Source organism: Pelodiscus sinensis, chromosome 2 (assembly GCF_052426305.1).
Source record: "Pelodiscus sinensis isolate ZL-2025 chromosome 2, ASM5242630v1, whole genome shotgun sequence".
Classification (NCBI taxonomy): domain Eukaryota; kingdom Metazoa; phylum Chordata; order Testudines; family Trionychidae; genus Pelodiscus; species Pelodiscus sinensis.
In genome coordinates this window covers 134,488,103-134,507,037 of record NC_143053.1, presented here as the reverse complement: position 1 = coordinate 134,507,037, position 18,935 = coordinate 134,488,103, and the positions used below count along the sequence as shown (strand labels likewise).

At 41.2% G+C, this 18,935-nt stretch overlaps 1 protein-coding gene across 2 annotated transcripts in view; it reads left to right on the top strand.

Moving 5' to 3' along the window:
* The window catches only part of TRIO (trio Rho guanine nucleotide exchange factor), a 414,034-nt gene that overhangs the window by 240,251 nt on the left and 154,848 nt on the right, over window positions 1–18,935 (top strand). For both annotated transcript variants that reach the window (XM_006117079.5, XM_075921462.2), the window contains exons 21-24: window positions 15,829–15,951; window positions 17,281–17,475; window positions 17,610–17,725; window positions 18,379–18,445. In XM_006117079.5, the coding sequence (XP_006117141.2) occupies window positions 15,829–15,951; window positions 17,281–17,475; window positions 17,610–17,725; window positions 18,379–18,445 (501 nt within the window). The remainder of the gene's footprint in view (window positions 1–15,828; window positions 15,952–17,280; window positions 17,476–17,609; window positions 17,726–18,378; window positions 18,446–18,935) is intronic.

Sequence of the window (18,935 nt, the reverse complement as noted above, 5' to 3'; positions counted from 1 at the left end):
ACTAGCGGCTGAATCGGGGAACCGGGAGGCAGAGCAGCTGGGGGCGCTGCCATGTAGGTCCCCTAGCGCTGCCCCTCGGGGCTGCGGGACCAACCGGGCAGCACCCCAGCTGTCCCCGATTCAGCCGCTGCTGAAACTGACCAGCGGCTGACTACAGGAAGCCCGAGGCAGAGCTGCTCTGCCCCGGGCTTCCTGGAATCAGCTGCTGATCAGTTTCAGCAGCAGCTGACTTGGGGACACCTGGGGTAGAGCAGCTGGGGTGCTGCCAGGTTGGTCCCAGGCGTCCAGATTCAGCCGCTGTTGAAACTGACCAGCAGCGGCTGAATCTGGACGCGTGGGACAGAGCAGCTGGGGCGCTGCAAGGTAGGTCCCCGCAGCGCTGCACCTCGGCGCTGCGGGGACCAACCTGGCAGCACCCCAACTGGTCTACTCCAGGTGTCCCCAAGTCAGCTGCTGCTGAAACTGATCAGCAGCTGATTCCAGGAAGCCCGGGGCAGAGCAGCTCTGCCTCGGGCTTCCTGGAGTCAGCCGCTGATCAGTATCAGCAGCGTCTGACTTGGGGACACCTGGGGCAGAGCAGCTGGGGTGCTGCCAGGTTGGTCCAGTAGCGCCGAGGAGCGGTGCTGCGGGACCAACCCAGCAGCACTCCAGCTGCTCTGCCCCAGGCATCTCCCGATTCAGCCGCTACTGGTCAGTTTCAGCAGAAGCTGAATCAGGGACGCCTGGGGCAGAGCCGGACTGTCGGAAGGGGGGCTATGAGGGGTCTAGGGTGGCATCCCCCCCAACCCAGACCCCTGATAGCCCCCCCCTTCTGATAGTCCGGCATATTTGATAATCTGGCACACCCTGGGTCCCAAAGGTACCGGATTATCGGAAGTTTACTGTAACTGGAATGTTTTTTAATGTATTGAAATTGACAAGTTAATACAGAAAATTCTTTCAAACACTCTGTAGACCTCTGAAGTTTAATTGTTTTAAAAAAAAGTTGTCTCAACTGACTCAGGTGCTCCTGTATATTAACTTAGCCAAAGTTCAACTGATGAGGTTCCTTGTATTGTCATTCCAAAGTTTCAGGATTAGTAAAATGACACACAACAGGGCCAATACATAATTTGCAGACACTTTTTTAAAAAATGTCTCCAGAAACTATTTCTCATCTTTCTGTGATTTCAACAATAAGCAGAGAGGCTTAAAAATATTGGCTGTTGTCTCTACTTGGCTTCATTAAAAAGTAATGATATCCTTTTGAATGGCTTACAAAGTACAAGGACAACAAATGATGGAATGGATGAAACTTAAATTATTTTGTGAAAAGTTTTCTTACTTGAATGCTTACCTGCTTCATACTTCTTTCAGGATCGTTTGAGTGCTGTGTACCCATTGTAGTGCTGGATATGCTAAATGTGCTTTAGCATATCATTAAATTCAGAATACAAATAGGTGAGACCAACAATGCAAGTTAGGAGGTGGAGTAAAGCAGGAGTGGAGAAGTTAAAGATAAATACTTCCTTAAAATCTACACAATTTACTTTACAGTGTGGTAGATCATAAATTGAGCCTCAGCATAACAAGACTTAACACGTTTGCACTTGAAAAAAGATCATTATGACAGTGACATTGTTAGGTGGCATTGTTAAAGGTTTGTCAGCATTTCCACTGTCAATCCTGTTTTTCAGCTGTTTTCAATGGCGTTATTTCAAACAGTGCTGGGACTGCACATTGAAAGGCTGGTTGACAAAATTATATTGAAATAGATTTGATTTTGACTGAGAGACAATCAGAACCCACACAGTTTTTATGGTTGCTGACTTTTCTGATTAGCTGTAGAGCAAAACGGCACAATTTGTAAGGTGGTACTGATTGTGCCAGCATTTAGAAGTTTAGAGCCAATTTCATAGAGAGACTGTTAATCCAGTTTCTAAATTTGCTTCCCAGATTTCTCACATACAATCTTCTGTACCTTCACAAGGTAGTGGACTTAATTTTTACACAAAGTATCGATCCATTTACCTGATTAATGTGGAAATGTCATTGGAACAAACTCTTTGCCACCTTGTGAATTTCAAGCAAGAAATGTGGCAATTAAGAGTTGTTTTTTGGGTCTGTGCATACATGCGCGTATGTGCTTGTATACATGCCTGTTCGTGCATTGGTTCAGAAAGTAGCCAGAATTCAAGTGCTTGTGCTGAGGTTACAAAATTGAATTTTGAACATCCCTGGGCAGGTGCACACTGAGCCAAGTGATATCTGCTAAAATAACCTACACAAGATAGCCAAGGTGTCTGATGCCCAAATTGTGGTATTATCCACAGTGTTCGGGAATGACGAAGAGCAGAGGAAAGGTTAAAATTCAGTTTTGACTATGTTGAGTGTAAGTTGCTAACTAAATGTCTAATGTCAGCATGCTTACTTCAGAAGTGCCAGGAGAAAATTGTTTGATTAACTCTTCCTTTAATCATGACTTAATTAGGGAAACTCATGTTCGGCTGGAGGTGCACAAGTAATGTGTATAATAAGAAACAGGAAGCGTTGTTTATAGGAGGGCTCCTGCTTCCTTAAGGAAGGGGGCTTAGTTTAATTTTATCTAAGTCTGGTCCTCTCCAGTAATGGTTTCAAGGTCCTGAGAATGTAGGAAGCCAATAAAAACAAGAAGATTCCAAATGAAGGTGGTAATTCTGTGTTTTAAATATCAAGTTCTAAATATTGATGTAACAATGATAGTGGCTGACTTTTCATACCATTCTGTGCTGCAGTATTAACCCATGGCCAATAGAGTGAGTTAATGATATAGAATAATCTAGGGTTTCACAATTAATTTCCTTAACTTCAGAGCCCATTTTCGATGGAGGAGTATAAAGACCGGTACTCATTTCTCATGACATTTTATTAATGTCTTTTGTAGTGTAGATTCATGGTCAGGTTTTTTTCAGAAGTAAATTAAGTGCACAATTTAAAGTTAGTACACAGTAGATGTTAGAACATGCAACACCTGTGGAAAATGATTCACAATAATGAGTGGGGGGAAGTGATTAGGGTAGAATGCAAGCATGTTAGAGGATGAATGTTTTAGACATTGCTTTGGAAATGATACTGAGACATAATTAGAGTTATGAATCCTTAAGAAAATAGAGATGAATGCCACATAGTTATCTTACATTTAAATGAAATGCTCCCCCTCCCCCCATTTTCTGACTAGTTTTCTGTGTTCACAGTGTAATTTATGGACTTGAAGTACTCTTGGTAGGTAAAATGTAAATTGGTCTTTAGATACTATTCTTTCTCTGGGGCATGGGCTAACTGCTCAGAAGACCTTCTATACCACTTCTCCAATCCCAACGTATATTTCAACAAACTGCCAAATAACTAATTTCTTCTGTAGAGTTAAAGCAATTTCTGTTGAGTAAGGCATTTCACCAAAAATGTATGTATGTATGTTTGTTTGTTTGTTTGCCCTCTTATGGGAAAAGGAATAGATGTTTGTAGTTTACTAATTAAGCTGCCAATTTAGTCAACTAATTGACGTGCCCTTTCAAGAAAGAATATTGAAATTTATCAGCTCTGTTCATCCTGACACTAGTAGACAATTTTACTCTAAAAAGTACTTAATGGCTAGAGCCCTATAAATCTGCAGATATTCACTTTGTACCCACGGGTGTGGATAAAGTCTGGAAATTCTACCAAGCAATAGTCATTGGCCTGCACATACACAGTAGAGCTCCTTGTGCTCTTAAGAACCAGTCTCTCTCCGGTTCTTTCTTACCATTCCATGGCCTGAATCTGAAGCCCTGCATCTTTGGATTTCTTCAGCTTTTTCTTGTGATAGAACTTATAAATAGATTTGTAAATTACTTTTATACTTCATAGCTTTTTTATTAATATTGTTAGTGTAGCTTGTTCTTGCTTGTTCTGGGGGTTCCTCTCTCATAGTGTGGGACTATACCTAGAGTCTCAGGGTTCAAGAATTGGGTCTCCTGCCCTCGCTACTGCTCAATGAGCAACTGTTCCAATTCTGCCTCTCTTGCTTGGATGAAACTTGAATCTCTACAAGGGACAATAATTGTCACTCATATCAACCAAAAGCTTGTGAATCTTGTTAGCTTCATCATATCTTATGGAAAAGACTTTGAGGCTCCACTTTGATCCAGCCCACAGAAACTCCACCCTAAACATTGGCCCCAACAGATGAGCAGTGACTGTAAACATGAACTTAGGAGGGGAGCTGTTAAGACCAAGGACTCTTCCTTGGGGATTTCTATGAAAATAGCATATGTTTTCATAGAATCATCGAATAATAGGACTGGAAGGGACCTCAAGAGGTCATCGAGTCCAGCCCCCCGCCCTCAAGGCAGGACCAAGCTCTGTCTACACCATCCCTGAGAGATGTCTATCTAACCTGTTCTTAAATCTCTCCAGAGAGGAAGATTCCACCACCTCCCTTGGCAATTTATTCCAATATTTGACCACCCTGACAGTTAGGAATTTTTTCCTAATGTCCAATCTAAACCTCCCCTGCTGCACTTTAAGCCCATTACTCCTTGTCCTGTCCTCAGAAACAAATTTTCTCCTTCCTCCTTGTGACACCCTTTTAGATATTTGAAAACCGCTATCATGTCCCCCCTTAATCTTCTTTTTTCCAAACTAAACAAGCCCAGTTCATGAAGCCTGGCTTCATAGGTCATGTTCTCTAAACCTTTAATCATTCTTGTCGCTCTTCTCTGTACCCTTTCCAATTTCTCCACATCTTTCTTGAAATGTGGCGCCCAGAACTGGACACAGTACTCCAGCTGAGGCCTAACTAGTGCAGAGTAGAGCGGCAGAATGACTTCACAAGATTTGCTTACAACACACCTGTTGATACAACCTAGAATCATATTTGCTTTTTTTGCAACAGCATCACACTGTTGACTCATATTCAACTTGTGGTCCACTATGACCCCTAGATCTCTTTCCGCCATGCTCCTTCCTAGACAGTCGCTTCCCATCTTGTATGTATGGAACTGATTGTTCCTTCCTAAGTGGAGCACTTTGCATTTCTCTTTTTTAAATCTCATCCTGTTTACCTCTGACCATTTCTCTAACTTGCTAAGGTCATTTTGAATTATGTCCCTATCCTCCAAAGAAGTCGCAACCCCACCCAGTTTGGTATCATCTGCAAACTTAATAAGCGTACTCTCTATCCCAATATCTACATGATTGATGAAGATATTGAACAGTACGGGTCCCAAAACAGACCCTTGAGGAACTCCACTTGTTATCCCTTTCCAGCAGGATTTAGAACCGTTAACAACAACTCTCTGACTACAGTTATCCAGCCAATTATGCACCCACCTTATCGTGGCCCTATCTAAGTTATATTTGCCTAGTTTATCAATAAGAATATCATGCGAGACCGTATCAAATGCCTTACTAAAGTCTAGCTATATGACATCCACCGCTTCTCCCTTATCCACAAGGCTCGTTATCCTATCAAAGAAAGCTATCAGATTAGTTTGGCATGACTTGTTCTTCACAAACCCATGCTGGCTGTTCCCTATCACTTTATTACCTTCCAAGTGTTTGCATATGATTTCCTTAATTACCTGCTCCATTATCTTCCCTGGGACAGACAAACTGACTGGTCTGTAGTTTCCTGGGTTGTTCTTATTCCCCTTTTTATAGATGGGCACAATATTTGCCCTTTTCCAGTCTTCTGGAATCTCCCCTGTCTGCCATGATTTTTCAAAAATCATAGCTAAAGGCTCAGATACCTCCTCTATCAGCTCCTTGAGTATCCTGGGATGCATTTCATCAGGACCTGGTGACTTGCTGACATCTAACTTTCCTAAGTGATTTTTAACTTGTTCTTTGTGTATCCTATCTTCTAAACTTACCCTCTCTCTGCTTGTATTCACTACATTAGGCACACCTCCAGACTTCTCGGTGAATACCGAAACAAAGAAATCATTGAGCATCTCTGCCATTTCCAAGTTTCCTGTTACTGCTTCTCCCTCCTCACTGAGCAGTGGGCCTACCCTGTCCTTGGTCTTCCTCTTGCTTTTAATGTATTTATAAAAGGTCTTCTTGTTTCCCTTTATGCCTGTAGCTAGTTTGATCTCATTTTGTGCCTTTGCCTTTCTAATCTTGCCCCTGCATTCCCGTGTTGCTTGCCTATATTCATCCTTTGTTATTTGTCCTAGTTTCCATTTTTTATAGGACTCCTTTTTTTATTTTGAGATCATGCAAGATCTCCTTGTTAAACCAAGCTGGTCTTTTGCCATATTTTCTGTCTTTCCTACACAGCGGAATTGTTTGCTTTTGGGCCTTTAACAACGTCCCTTTGAAATACTTCCAACTCTCCTCAGTTGTTTTTCCCTTCAGTCTTGTTTCCCATGGGACCTTACCTACAAGTTCTCTGAGCTTATCAAAATCTGCCTTCCTGAAATCCATTACCTCAATTGTGCTGGTCTCCCTTCTACCTTTCCTTAAGATCATGAACTCTATTATTTCATGATCACTGTCCCCTATACTGTCTTCCACTTTCAAGTTCTCAACCAGTTCCTCCCTATTTGTTAAAACCAAGTCCAGAACAGCTTCTCCTCTGGTAGCTTTTTCAACCTTCTGAAACAGAAAGTTGTCTCCAATGCAGTCCAAAAACTTATTGGATAGCCTGTGCCCCGCTGTGTTAGTTTCCCAACATATTTCTGGATAGTTGAAGTCCCCCATTACCACCAAATCTTGAGCTTTGGATAGCTTTGTTAATTGTTTAAAAAAGGCCTCATCTACCTCTTCCAACTGGCTAGGTGGCCTGTAGTAGACTCCTAGCATGATATTACCCTTGTTTTTTACCCCTTTTAGCTTAACCCAGAGACTCTCTACACAGCTATCTCCTACGTTCATCTCCACTTCAGTCCAAGGCAACCCCTCCTCCCTTTTTTCCCTGTCTGTCCTTCCTGAGCAAGCCGTATTCTTCCATACCAACATTCCAATCATGCGTCCCATCCCACCAGGTTTCTGTAATACCAATGATATCTTAGTTGTATTTATTGGTTAGCAATTCCAGTTCTTCCTGCTTATTACCCATACTTCTCACATTTGTATATAGGCATCTAAGATACTGATTTGATCTTGCCTCCCTGTTGTGCCCTGACCCTCCTTTCTCCTTGCCATTATAGCCATAGTCCCCCCCCCCATTTCCAACCCATCTCCCAGTCCCGCACATTCAGCACTTACCTGTGGGCTTTGCTCACCTGTCCCCGTCGAACCTAGTTTAAAGCCCTCCTCACAAGGTTAGCCAGTCTGTGTCCAAACAAGGCCTTCCCGCTCCTGGAAAGGTGAACTCCATCTCTGCCAAGCAGTCCTTCCTGGAAGAGCACCCCGTGATCAAGGAAGCCGAATCCCTCCTGGCGACACCATCTTCGCAGCCAGGCATTCATGGTTTTCATGGTCACAAGAACAAATCCTGGTCTAGGACTATCCACAAATGACATGAATCCTCCCTGAGCCTCTTAAATTCATGTGATTAATGTGTGGATTTAAGGAATAGGCATAGCAGAAAACCCTGATGCTGGAGGATAAGGCACACAAGGATCTGTTGGTGACTGTGGCTTGGAAACACAAGAACCGTTATTTGCCAGTTCAGTCAAGGAGTGAGAGTCTGACTTCTCTTTGGTACCAGCTTGCTTGTCCAAGGACCATTCTACTTCCCAAGATGCACAAGTCCTGACCATATGAACCTCCCAGCATAGGGGCATACAGAGAGACATATGGCCCAGAGGATAGCTTCCTCACTTATTTGCAGTCTCCCATCCTTTCCTTCCTGACCTTTTTGAGGGACATAACCATGCTGGAGGATGATACTGCTTTGGTGCCTCAGGAACCATCTAATCTCCACCTTTTGGGCAGGAGTGTCCCAGTACTGGTGGCCACACCATTTGAAGGATGCAGTGTTTGGACTTAGACAAGTAAGATGTTTTGGCTGCTCCTCAATCTCCCCAGAGTGAGCTAATAGGCCGTCAAGGAGATGTGGATGCTGTATCTCCAGTGCCATGGGGTCCCACACAAATGGCTGACCCTTCTTTCTGGCCCCATTGGAGCTTGTGGAATCCCTATGGAAGATGCCCAGAACTCATCCAGGCATCTTACACACTTCTCATTCTCAGCACCCACTCTCTGAGTATGAGGAGAAGGTTGTGACTTTGATCATGCAAAATAGCCCTTTGCAGGAGGTTGTGTTGATAGAGCGGCTTGAGAAGCAATGCCTCTGATTTTCTGACATTTCCATGAATGCCTGTCTGGACACTGGTTGTAAAATGTTTTAGGAGGGGGTAATCTCAGCATATAGCGACGAGGAGTCCTGTGGCACCTTATAGACTAACTGAAGTGTAGGAGCATAAGCTTTCGTGGGCAAAGACCCACTTCGTCAGATGCATGCATCTGACGAAGTGGGTCTTTGCCCACGAAAGCTTATGCTCCTACACTTCAGTTAGTCTATAAGGTGCCACAGGACTCCTCGTCGCTTTTGCAGATTCAGACTAACACGGCTACCCCTCGGATACTCAGCATATAGGTTTGTCTGGTGTTTCCTTCTGAATGCCAGGGTCCTTAGAATCAATTTAAAGTAGGGTGATTTACTCACAGCTTTACTCAATGAACAGATTTGACTTGTTGAAGGGAAGGTCCTATATGATATTCTGGACCTCACTGGGGAACCTTAACGACTACATTGAAGAATCCCTCGTCACAACCATACTATACTGCTACTTCCACTGCAGCCTGAAGGGATGTTCTTGCTACTAACTTGCATTCCTCCATGAGGGACTGAAATTGGGCTCTGTCATCACAGAGGCTTGTCACTCATGGCCACCAGCCTAGAATAATTGTTACAATCACTAACAATGTCTTACAGTGAGCTATATGGAATTGCAGGACCACAAAGGAACCAGTGTCCAGACAGGCACTCATGGAAATGTCAGAAAATCAGAGGCATTGCTTCTCAGGCTGCTCTATCAACACAACCTCCTGCAAAGGGCTATTTTTGAAGTCTTGGTCAAGACCTACGTACCACAACTGGTGCCACCAATCTCTTCCACCGCCGTACTTTGGGGCCATCTCACATTCTCCGCCCCTAACTGGAATTTGACAATTACAGACAGGTGCAGGTAGTGATGTTAAATTCTCGGGAATAAACTTTCGGAAAATGTTCTTGCGAATACTCTCCAATGCGAGAATTTTTGAGAATTTTCTCTTAAATACTTGTTAAATAGTTTTTAAAGACTTTTACTATTTATAATAATATCTTTCTTTAATAAACTTCAAGAATCAGGAAAGTTTCCAATTGTTAAAATGAAAATTTGTGAAAGTAAAGAAAAAAAGACCGAGGTTTAAATTCCTAGAACTCTTATTACAAATCTTCTGTTGCAGGATACAAATATTTTTAACTTTCTGGATTGAATACAGAAAGTCTAATCAGAATCTGCACTTTCCGAATCTGACCCATATATTTCTATCTCTTCTTCATCCTCATACATATCCTCTTCTTCAACGACTTCTTCTTTCTCTTCAGCATCATTAGTTTCTTCTTCCTCATTTCTCTGGTTCTATTTCTTTTTTTCTCTTGGGGATTTCAACGGAGCATCATTTGTGTTTTTAAGAAGCTTTATATTATGGACTATGAATGTCAGATTGCCTGTCCTTTCTTGTGTTAACTTGTTTCTTTTTGCATTATGAACGATATTGCATGTACTGAAACTTCTTTCAGTTGCTGCCGTTGTTGGTGGCACATTCAATATGTTGATCACTGCTTTCCCTAATTTTGATCCATAGCAAATACCTTTCCGCCATGTTACTGCAGCTACTGATCCAGCTGATTTTACTACATATGATTTAAAAAAAAAAAACGTTTTTTAGCACAATGCTCAGCAATGATCACTTTTGCTGAGTGATCAGTGCCGTACATTCTCGTGTCTAATTTATTGATGAATTCAGTTCCTTATATTTGTTCATTTCTAGTAAGGCACTCACCATTGAATTTTGGGTCTAGAATATTTGCAGCATAGTGAATGTCTTTTAGAGCCAAAACTTTTCTTCACATCCTGTTTTTCTTGTTTGGTAGGCTACTTCCTGAAAGTCCACTTATCAAAATGATTGCTTAATTCCCTGAAACATTCAGGAACTTTGCTCATTTTTGGCTGGTCAGATTCAAGCAGCGTAATCCATTTAACAACAGGACTTATCAGTGCATGCAGTTTTTGGACCCGTACCCAAAATACATCTTCATCCAGGTTTGAATTCCTGGTATGTTTGCTCACTTTAGTCTATAAATCATCATGGACAGCAAAGCATTTTAAGACATTTTTTGATTTCAATAAGCTTTTCAAACAATATAAAATGGAACCCCACCTAGTTTTAAGTGGCAATTTAAGTGCACAAGTTTGATTTTTCTCTTTTTGAAATGCAGTAAAATGAGCTCGTAAAACTTGCGATTTGTTAATTTCCCTCAAAATAGTTTTACAGGTAGCTTCAGTTTCTTGAACAGATTTTAAGTTATTGATGTCACCAATTAACAAATTTAGTGTATGAGCAGCACAAGTGTACATAGCAATGTGATTGTATTTTTCATTAAGCATTGATAAGGATTTCACCATTGCCGCAGCATTATCAGTGATGATGGCACCAAATTTTTCGGTGCCTATTTCTGTCATTGTTTCTTCCATACGGAATGCCATATAGTCAGCTGTATGGCGTTCAACATCGGTTGCCACTGTCTTGTAAAACACTGGTTGGGGTGTTGATATAATAACATTTATAACAGATTCATTTCTTCGGTTGCTCCAAGCATCACACTGCAGTGCAAGAGAAGAGGCTTCAGCAATTTTTGTTTTTATAAGAGCATCAACACATTGATATACAGCTTCCAAAAGTTTGTTAGTAGGTGTGTACCTGGATGGCATCTTGTAAGATTGTCTTAATTTTTGCATGAAAGTAATCCAATCTTCATTTTAAATCAATGAAAGAGGCGATCCCGATGAGAATATAGCTCGTGCAAAAAATTCATCCAAAACTTTGCTTTCAGTTTCATTCATAGAATCAAAGTAGCGACTTATAGAGTGAGACGCCTTGGCTGAACTAGATGTGGAAGATGGTGATGTAAATTCACTAGCACTATCTCAGTGTTCTGTAGATGTTGATGGTTGAGCTGATCTGCTTCTGGACTCTGAGAATGTTGTTGTCTTTTCCTTGATGTAAGCAGGAATCTTCAAACAATTGGAAATATGCTCTCTCATCCTTGTCTCATTTCTGACGTATTCAGCCTTGCAGTATTTACATTCATATAACACTTTGTCTTTAACTGTTTTATGAAGGAAATAATCCCACACATCACTTTTAGGCTTAGTTCTTCTTTTCATACTGATGAAAACACAATTACGCCTTTCCCAAAAGAGAATAAATGTGTTATTGCCTCTTTGCATACTTTTTGTGATGCTTCCTGAAGGTTCCATAACAGTCAGAATTCCTGACTCATGAATGTTCTAGAAAGTTCCATAACATTCTGGAACGTTCTATAACGTTCTCAAACTATCTTGAATGATCAAGAAAGTTCTTTAACATTCAGGGTTTTCTAAAAGTTGAATACAATATATTATTTCAAGAGGAAATGAAAAATTAGAAAATTCTCAAAAATTCTTGGGAAATAATCTTTTGGAGAATATTCTCGTTCTCGGAGAATGAGAGACTATTCTCACCTCACATCACTAGGTGCAGGAAGTTATTAATCAAGGATATTCTATTGAGTTTCTCTCCCTCCCCTCCTTACAAATCCCTTTTCAAGTTCTCATTCTGATACTGCTCTCTCAAACTGATTTTGAATCAACAGGCAGCCTTTCTGAAGGGCAGTAGAGTGCATCTTGCTTCCATATCACAAGACAAGGGTCTATTCCATGGTCCCTGATAAAGACACAGGGTGGAGACCCATTCAGGCCCTTTGGTAACTGAATGTCTTTGTTTGAAATTTGAAATTCAAGATGGTCATGTTCAGATCAATAATAGGGATGTAGCTTGTCGCGCCTAACATGAAGAATGGATACTTTTATGTAGACATTTATCCCTGCAACAGAAGACTCTTGAAGTTCATGGTAGACCAGAAAAATTTCCAGTTCAGAATCTTCCCTTTGGTCTAGCAGCAGCAAACATTTTCTCTGTGATGGTGGCCCAAATGAGAGAGAAGAGTTAAACAGTTTTCCTGTATCTGAACAGTTGGCTCTGGGTAAGTTACTGCTGCCAAGATGTCAAGTTGGTAACTAAGTTTCTGCTACATCTTCTAGTAGCTTTGGATATTTTCATGAACAAAGAAAAGTTCATTTTACTACCCACATTAATAATGACCTTCATCAGAGTGACACTGGGCTCTCTTTGCATGAGAGCTTTCCCTCCAACGATTACATTTCAATTAATGAGCAGTCTATAGCACAGATTATACACAGACTAATAACTAGGGTCATGTGCTGCTCACTTAAGCCGTGTGGCTTCATGCACCAGTGTGGCACCAATTGCTTGTATGTCGTCTACAGGCCTGGCTGTAGTCCATCTACTCATCAGAATCAACTCTAGAGGGTCTGTTCCTGTCAGAGTCATCTCTTCTCTCACCTACTGGTCGAACCTGAAGAATGTGAGAATGGTTGTCCCATCAATATTCCCAATCAAGTGCCACCATTGTAATGGATTCTTCCCTTCTGGCACAGGGTGCTCACCTGAGCAACCATACTGCCCAAGATATCTGAATCCTGCAGAAGGCCGGACTGCATCTCCATATACTAGAACTGAGAGCAGTCAGCCCATCTTGCAAAGCCTTTCTCCTATTTATACATTCACTCCATGGCCAGTTGATGTCAGGGAACATTGCCATACTCTTTTGCATAAAAATAGAGCAGAGCAAATTCTCTTCCCTTTTACTTGAAAGTAATTAGGCTTTGGAACTAGTGCGTCAGAAACTGAATCCCTATCCAAGCTACGTACCTCCAAGGTGCGTCAAACTCCAGCAGGGAACATGAGCAGGCACTTCTCTGTTGCCCACAAGTGTGAAGTTCATGACTCTCTCCTAAGCAAATTAATCATTGAGTGGGGTACACCTCAATAGGGTCTCTTTGCTTCCTGAACAAACAGAAAACTTACCCAGTATTGTTGCAAGAGGAGCTGTGGGCCACAACTCTCAGAACAACAAAATCAGGTTATCATGGTCATACAGTCTCAGCTATGCCTTTTCTCCCATTCCCTTGCTGTCATAATTCTGAGAAAAATCCACCATAACAGGGCTAGGGGTCATTCTCCTAGCACCCAATTGGCCAAGACCATTTTGGTTACAGAGCTCTCAAAAGTGTCAGCCTGGTTCCGAGATCAGGATCTGCTTTTCCCTGATTCTCCTGACTCAGGAATGGGGTGAAGTCAGATACTCCAACCCATACTTGCTCCATCCCATGGCCTGGAGTTTAGATGGATATTGAAAATAGAATGCTCCTGTTCAACATCTATTCAGGTTGACCTTAATCAAAGAAGGAAAAATTCAACTAGGACCCGCTCCTTAGCTAAATGGAGACATTTCTCTATTTGGGTACAGCATACTCAGCCTTTTCTAGGCACTGCAGATGGTCTAGTCATTTAGATTATCTCCTTCTCTAAAAATCTCAGGGCATATGCTCACTTCTGGTAGAGCTCGCAGTGATTAGTGTCTTTCACCCTCTGATAAATGGATGTTCTGGTTTTGCCACCCAATTATAGTAAGAGTCATGAGAGGCCTAGTAAGGAGCTTTCTGTCAGAGGTCAAACCTACACCTCAATGGGACGTTAATCTTGTCCTTTCAACATTCATCAGACCACAGTTTTAAACCTTTGACTCCATGTCCTTCATGTTGATGGAAGTTGCACGTTTAATTGCTCTCACTTGAGCCAGGAGAATGAGTGAGTTGGGTGCCCTCAAGGCAGAACCCTCCTGATGGTTTTTCACAGGGAGACGATATACATTTATCTTCATCCTAAATTCCTCTCCAAGGTTACTTTTGAATTCTGTGTAAGTATTAACTTACCTTTCCTTTTTCCTCAACCCCACTTTTCTGCCAGTGAGATAAGAATAAGTCCTCTTGATCATAAAATCATAGGGTTGCAAGAGACCTCAGAAGGTCGAGTCCAACCCCCTGCTAAAAGCGGGACCAATCCCAACTAAATCATCCCAGTCCGGGCTTTTTCAAGCCGATACTTAAAAACCTCTAGGAATGCAGATTCCACTACCTCTCAAGGTAACCCATTCCAGTGCTTCATCACCTTCCTAGTGAAATAGGTTGTTTTTTTTTCCTAATATCCAACCTAGATCTCCCCTACTGCAACTTGAGAACACATTGCTCTTCATTCTGTCATTTGTCACCACTGAGAACAGCCCCTCTCCATCCTCTTTGGAACTCACTTTGGGTAGTTGATGACTGCTATCAAATCCCCTCCTCCCCCCTCTTCTTTTCTGTAGACTAAGCCCAAATCCCTCTTTCTCTCCTCATAATGTTCTTCAGCCCCCTAATCATTTTTGTTGCCCTCCACTGGACTTTCTCCAGTGCATCCACATCCTTTTGGTAGTGGAGGACCAGAATTGGACGCAGTGCTCCAGATGTGGCTTCACCAGTGCCGAATAAAGGGGAATAATCACTTCTTTAGATCTGCTGGCAATGCTCCTACTAATTAACCTCAATATGCTGTTAGCCTTCTTGGCTGCAAGGGCACACTGTTGACTCATATCCAGCTTCTCATCCACTGTAATCCCCAGGTCCTTTTCTGCTGAACTGCTGCTTAGCTAGTCGGTCCCCAGCCTGTAGCAGTGCTTGGGATTCTTCTGTCCCAAGTGCAGAACTTTGCACTTGTTCTTATTGAACCTCATCAGATTTCTTTTGGCCCAATCCTACAATTTGTCTAAGTCACTCTGGACCCTATCTCTACTCTCCAACATATCTACCTCTTCCCCTAGCTTAATGTCATCTGCGAACTTGCTGAGGGTGCAATTCATCCCCTTGTCCAGGTCATTAATAAAGATTCTGAACTAAACTGGCCCTAGAACCAGACCCTGGGCACTCCACTTGATACCAGCTTCCAGCCAGACATCAAGCTGTTGATCACTACCAACCTTGTAGGACACTGCAATACTTGATATATGCAGAGTGGCCACCTGAAGTTGCGTCCATATGTTCGCTAGACATTATGTGCTAGTTCTTCTGGCAGCTGGAGCTGTAGTATCTGCAGTATTGCAAACATCTTTGCTGAAGACTTCCTCACATCCCTTCAGTCTGAGCACTGTTTGTTAGTCACCCATGTGTGGACTACACATTGAGACCAGCACTTGACAAAGAATTAGAGTTTATTTACCTATAACTGGAAGTTCTTCAAAGTGTGTGGTCCTTATCTGTATTCCATTACCCACCTTCCATCCCCTCTGCTTCGCATCCTGTTTGACTTGTAATAGAGAGACTAGAGAAGTGTCAGCGCACACTGCCTCTTGTAGTCTTGATCAAGAGTATAAGGAGATCTACTGTGGGCCACCAGATGCGTTAGACTTTCCAGAGTCATGTACATGGCATGCATATATACCCATGTATGAAATACAAATACACATATCTTAAGCATTTATGGTTACAGGTATGTAAACTCCATTTCATAGTTGTTGTTTCAGGTGAAATGTAGAAGGAATAAAAGTAAAATATAGGTCTACCTATTAATTTTACTATGTGAGTATTTTTCTGTATATTGAGTACTTAAATTGATGTGTACTGAAATAGTATTATGTAAATTACTCTTCTATTCGTTGTTTCTTGCTTTATTCAGGCTTTGGAATGGATCCATGACAATGGAGAGTTTTATTTATCCACGCATACCTCCACTGGTTCCAGTATCCATCACACTCAAGAGTTGTTAAAAGAACATGAAGAATTTCAGATCACTGCAAAGGTAAATAACCGTACACCTGCTATTGCTCTTCATCTCTATCTCCCTGTATTAGCTTTCTTATCTGTTTCCACTTGATATGATAGGAAGCAAAACATTGCTAATTTTACATTAGAGGATTGTGTTGGCCTTGCTTGAAAATAGAGAAAGAAAACTTCCTTTCGAGTCCTGAGCTTGGTTGGTTTTCAGGTCAAACATGGATAATTGGAACTTCACTCTTCAATCTTATTTTATGTGAACAAAATGCAGTAAGACTTCCTATTTTCCAATTTGTGTGCTTCAAAATACTGAATATTTTACTAATGTGAGACAGTGGCATAAGATTAAAGCTTCACCCATTTAGGTATGTCCCTTATCTAGAGTAACATATTGTAATGCAATATTTCTAGGCTTAGTACTGTGCACACTGTGGCCACATGGGACTTCGTGTCACAAGTGCAAACCTAACATTCCAGCACATATTGTGCCATATTAATTGGTGAGCTCTGGCACCAGTAACTGCAGAAGAGACCGGTTTCCCTAATTACCATGTTCTACTCCCCGTTGAAAAAGTTGCAGTTTGTTAAAACCTCTTGGCTCTCTAACCTGTGTGGGAAAAAAATAAAGCCTCAAATTGGTAAAAAGGTGTTGGTTAAAAAGGACACATGCTGGAACTTGAAATTGTCATGAGGGCACACAGGAAGGAAAGAGAGACGCTGATTACATTATAAGTGGAAGGACCTAAGCATGCTTACACACACACCATGCCAATAGTCCACTCAAAGATTTGGTCCAGCCCTTTCAATGTTCTACTCCTGTCACACCTTTGGGTATGTGACACAGTTCTGCCTCTGGTATTATCAGTGACAGTCCAAGGTTAAAGTATCATTGTAGTGTAGATCCCCTACACATGTACAGCCATTGCCAGGAAGATGCATTGTCCTCATGTTTGAGCTTATGTCTTTACAGACTCGGGGCTAGTATTTGTATTGTATATTGTACTGTGCTTAAATACCTTAGTAGGGATCCGCACCTTTCGTGTCAGGAGCTGTAGAATCACCTAGGAAAGCATAGTCCTTTCCTTAAAAGTTTACCTTGCAGAGATGATATACTCTGTTTCCAGTCAAGAGAATTTCTAAAAGTTAAACAGAAGGCAGCACACTCTGATTTTCTGTTCCTCAAAAATAAAATTGTGTCTGCTTTAAAACTCTTGGGTGGGATAAAGGGGAGAACCAGTTGCCTTTCATCACCCCTCCACTTGTTTTTAGTAATTAATTACACTAAATGAGCTCTCTCATTATAGGTACTTGGCAGTAACTTTACTTTTCAGTATTTTCCTGTTGTTTTTCACAGCAAACCAAAGAGAGGGTGAAGCTGTTGATACAGCTGGCTGATGGCTTTTGTGAAAAAGGGCATGCCCATGCAGCAGAGATTAAAAAATGTGTCACAGCAGTGGACAAGAGGTACAGAGACTTCTCTCTGCGCATGGAGAAATATAGGACCTCTTTAGAAAAAGCCCTGGGGATTTCTTCTGATTCAAATAAATCAGTAAGTGAGATTTCTGCATATACTAGTAGAAGAATAAGCAAATACTTTAACATACTTCCTTGTTGCTGATTAGATTGTCCATTGTTATTCCCTTTCTCCTCCCTTCACCACTTTTCTTTTTCTCCTTAATACAGAGCAAAAGCCTACAGCTGGATATAATCCCAGCTAGTGTTCCTGGGTCAGAGGTGAAACTGCGAGATGCTGCTCATGAGCTTAATGAAGAAAAGCGAAAATCTGCCCGCAGGAAAGAGTAATGCAGTCTTTACAGATACAAATCTATACATTACTGCTAGTGGAGCAACCGTCATTTTTTTAATTAAAAATTAGAATTAACCACTGTATATAAGAATGTAGGAAAGGAGAACACTGTATTACTTGGCGTGTACCTCCCATAGTCTTGCATAGACTTATTCATTGCCTTATTCCAATTTTGATTTCTTGACTATCTGGATTTAGAAAGGATTATTTTAAAAAAAAAAAAAAAAAAAAAAAAAAGAATTGGTAGAATTCCAGAAAAATTCACAAAAAATAAGTGGATAAGGAGGGAAATAGTAGTAATAAGGGTCAAAGTATTTGCAAAATAAGACTGTTAAAATTTCAAATAAGTAACACAAATCCATAAAAGGTCAGAGATTTTTTTTCCTATATTAATTGTCTTAAAATCCTTGTTGCTTCATTCCTTAATTGTTTTTTTTTTTTCAATTTAAACTATACTAGTGGGAAACCATCTCCCCACAAAAACGTCCTCTTGATGTTAATTAAGCTTTTAATAGCTTTTCTTGTAATATCGGAAACACAATAAACTCATTGGAAAGGAGAGAGCATATTCTGATTAGTGGAAAAGCATTCTCATGTGAGCTAAAAGGCTGAGATTTCATCTTTCATTCTTTTGTCATTTTTAAGGTTCATTATGGCTGAGCTCATTCAGACAGAAAAGGCTTACGTAAGAGATCTCCGGGAATGTATGGATGTAAGTGTATATTTTATGGGACAAGGTTTCCTTACGTATATCATTTTGCTTCTGAATTTCTTTAGCAGCCAAATGGTGTTAGTTTGTAATCATAGGGCCAAATTCTGAACTAATCTATGCCTCCGGCTAACTTGCTGGTGTCAACAACGGAGAAATTATCCCGCATGCTTTTTTTCTCATTTTCATTTATAACACTTCATTGCTCTTTGTTCTCTTGAAAACACTTTAATGTATTCAGAAATGACTGTCCACTTTTTTTGGTTTTTGATCAGTTTGTTTTGTTAGTAGCAGAGATGAGCGAGCCTCTGTTAATTCTTTTATTATGTTTATCACGTGTTTCAGGATTGACTGCCTCTCTCTGAATAGAAATTCAGAGAGGTTCCATGGAAAAGTGCCCAGTAATTGTTTAACTCGCGCAAGTAATGCTCAGCAGTAGCTATTACACAAAATGAAAACTTCTGGAAACCAAATGTAACCTTGATTATAATAG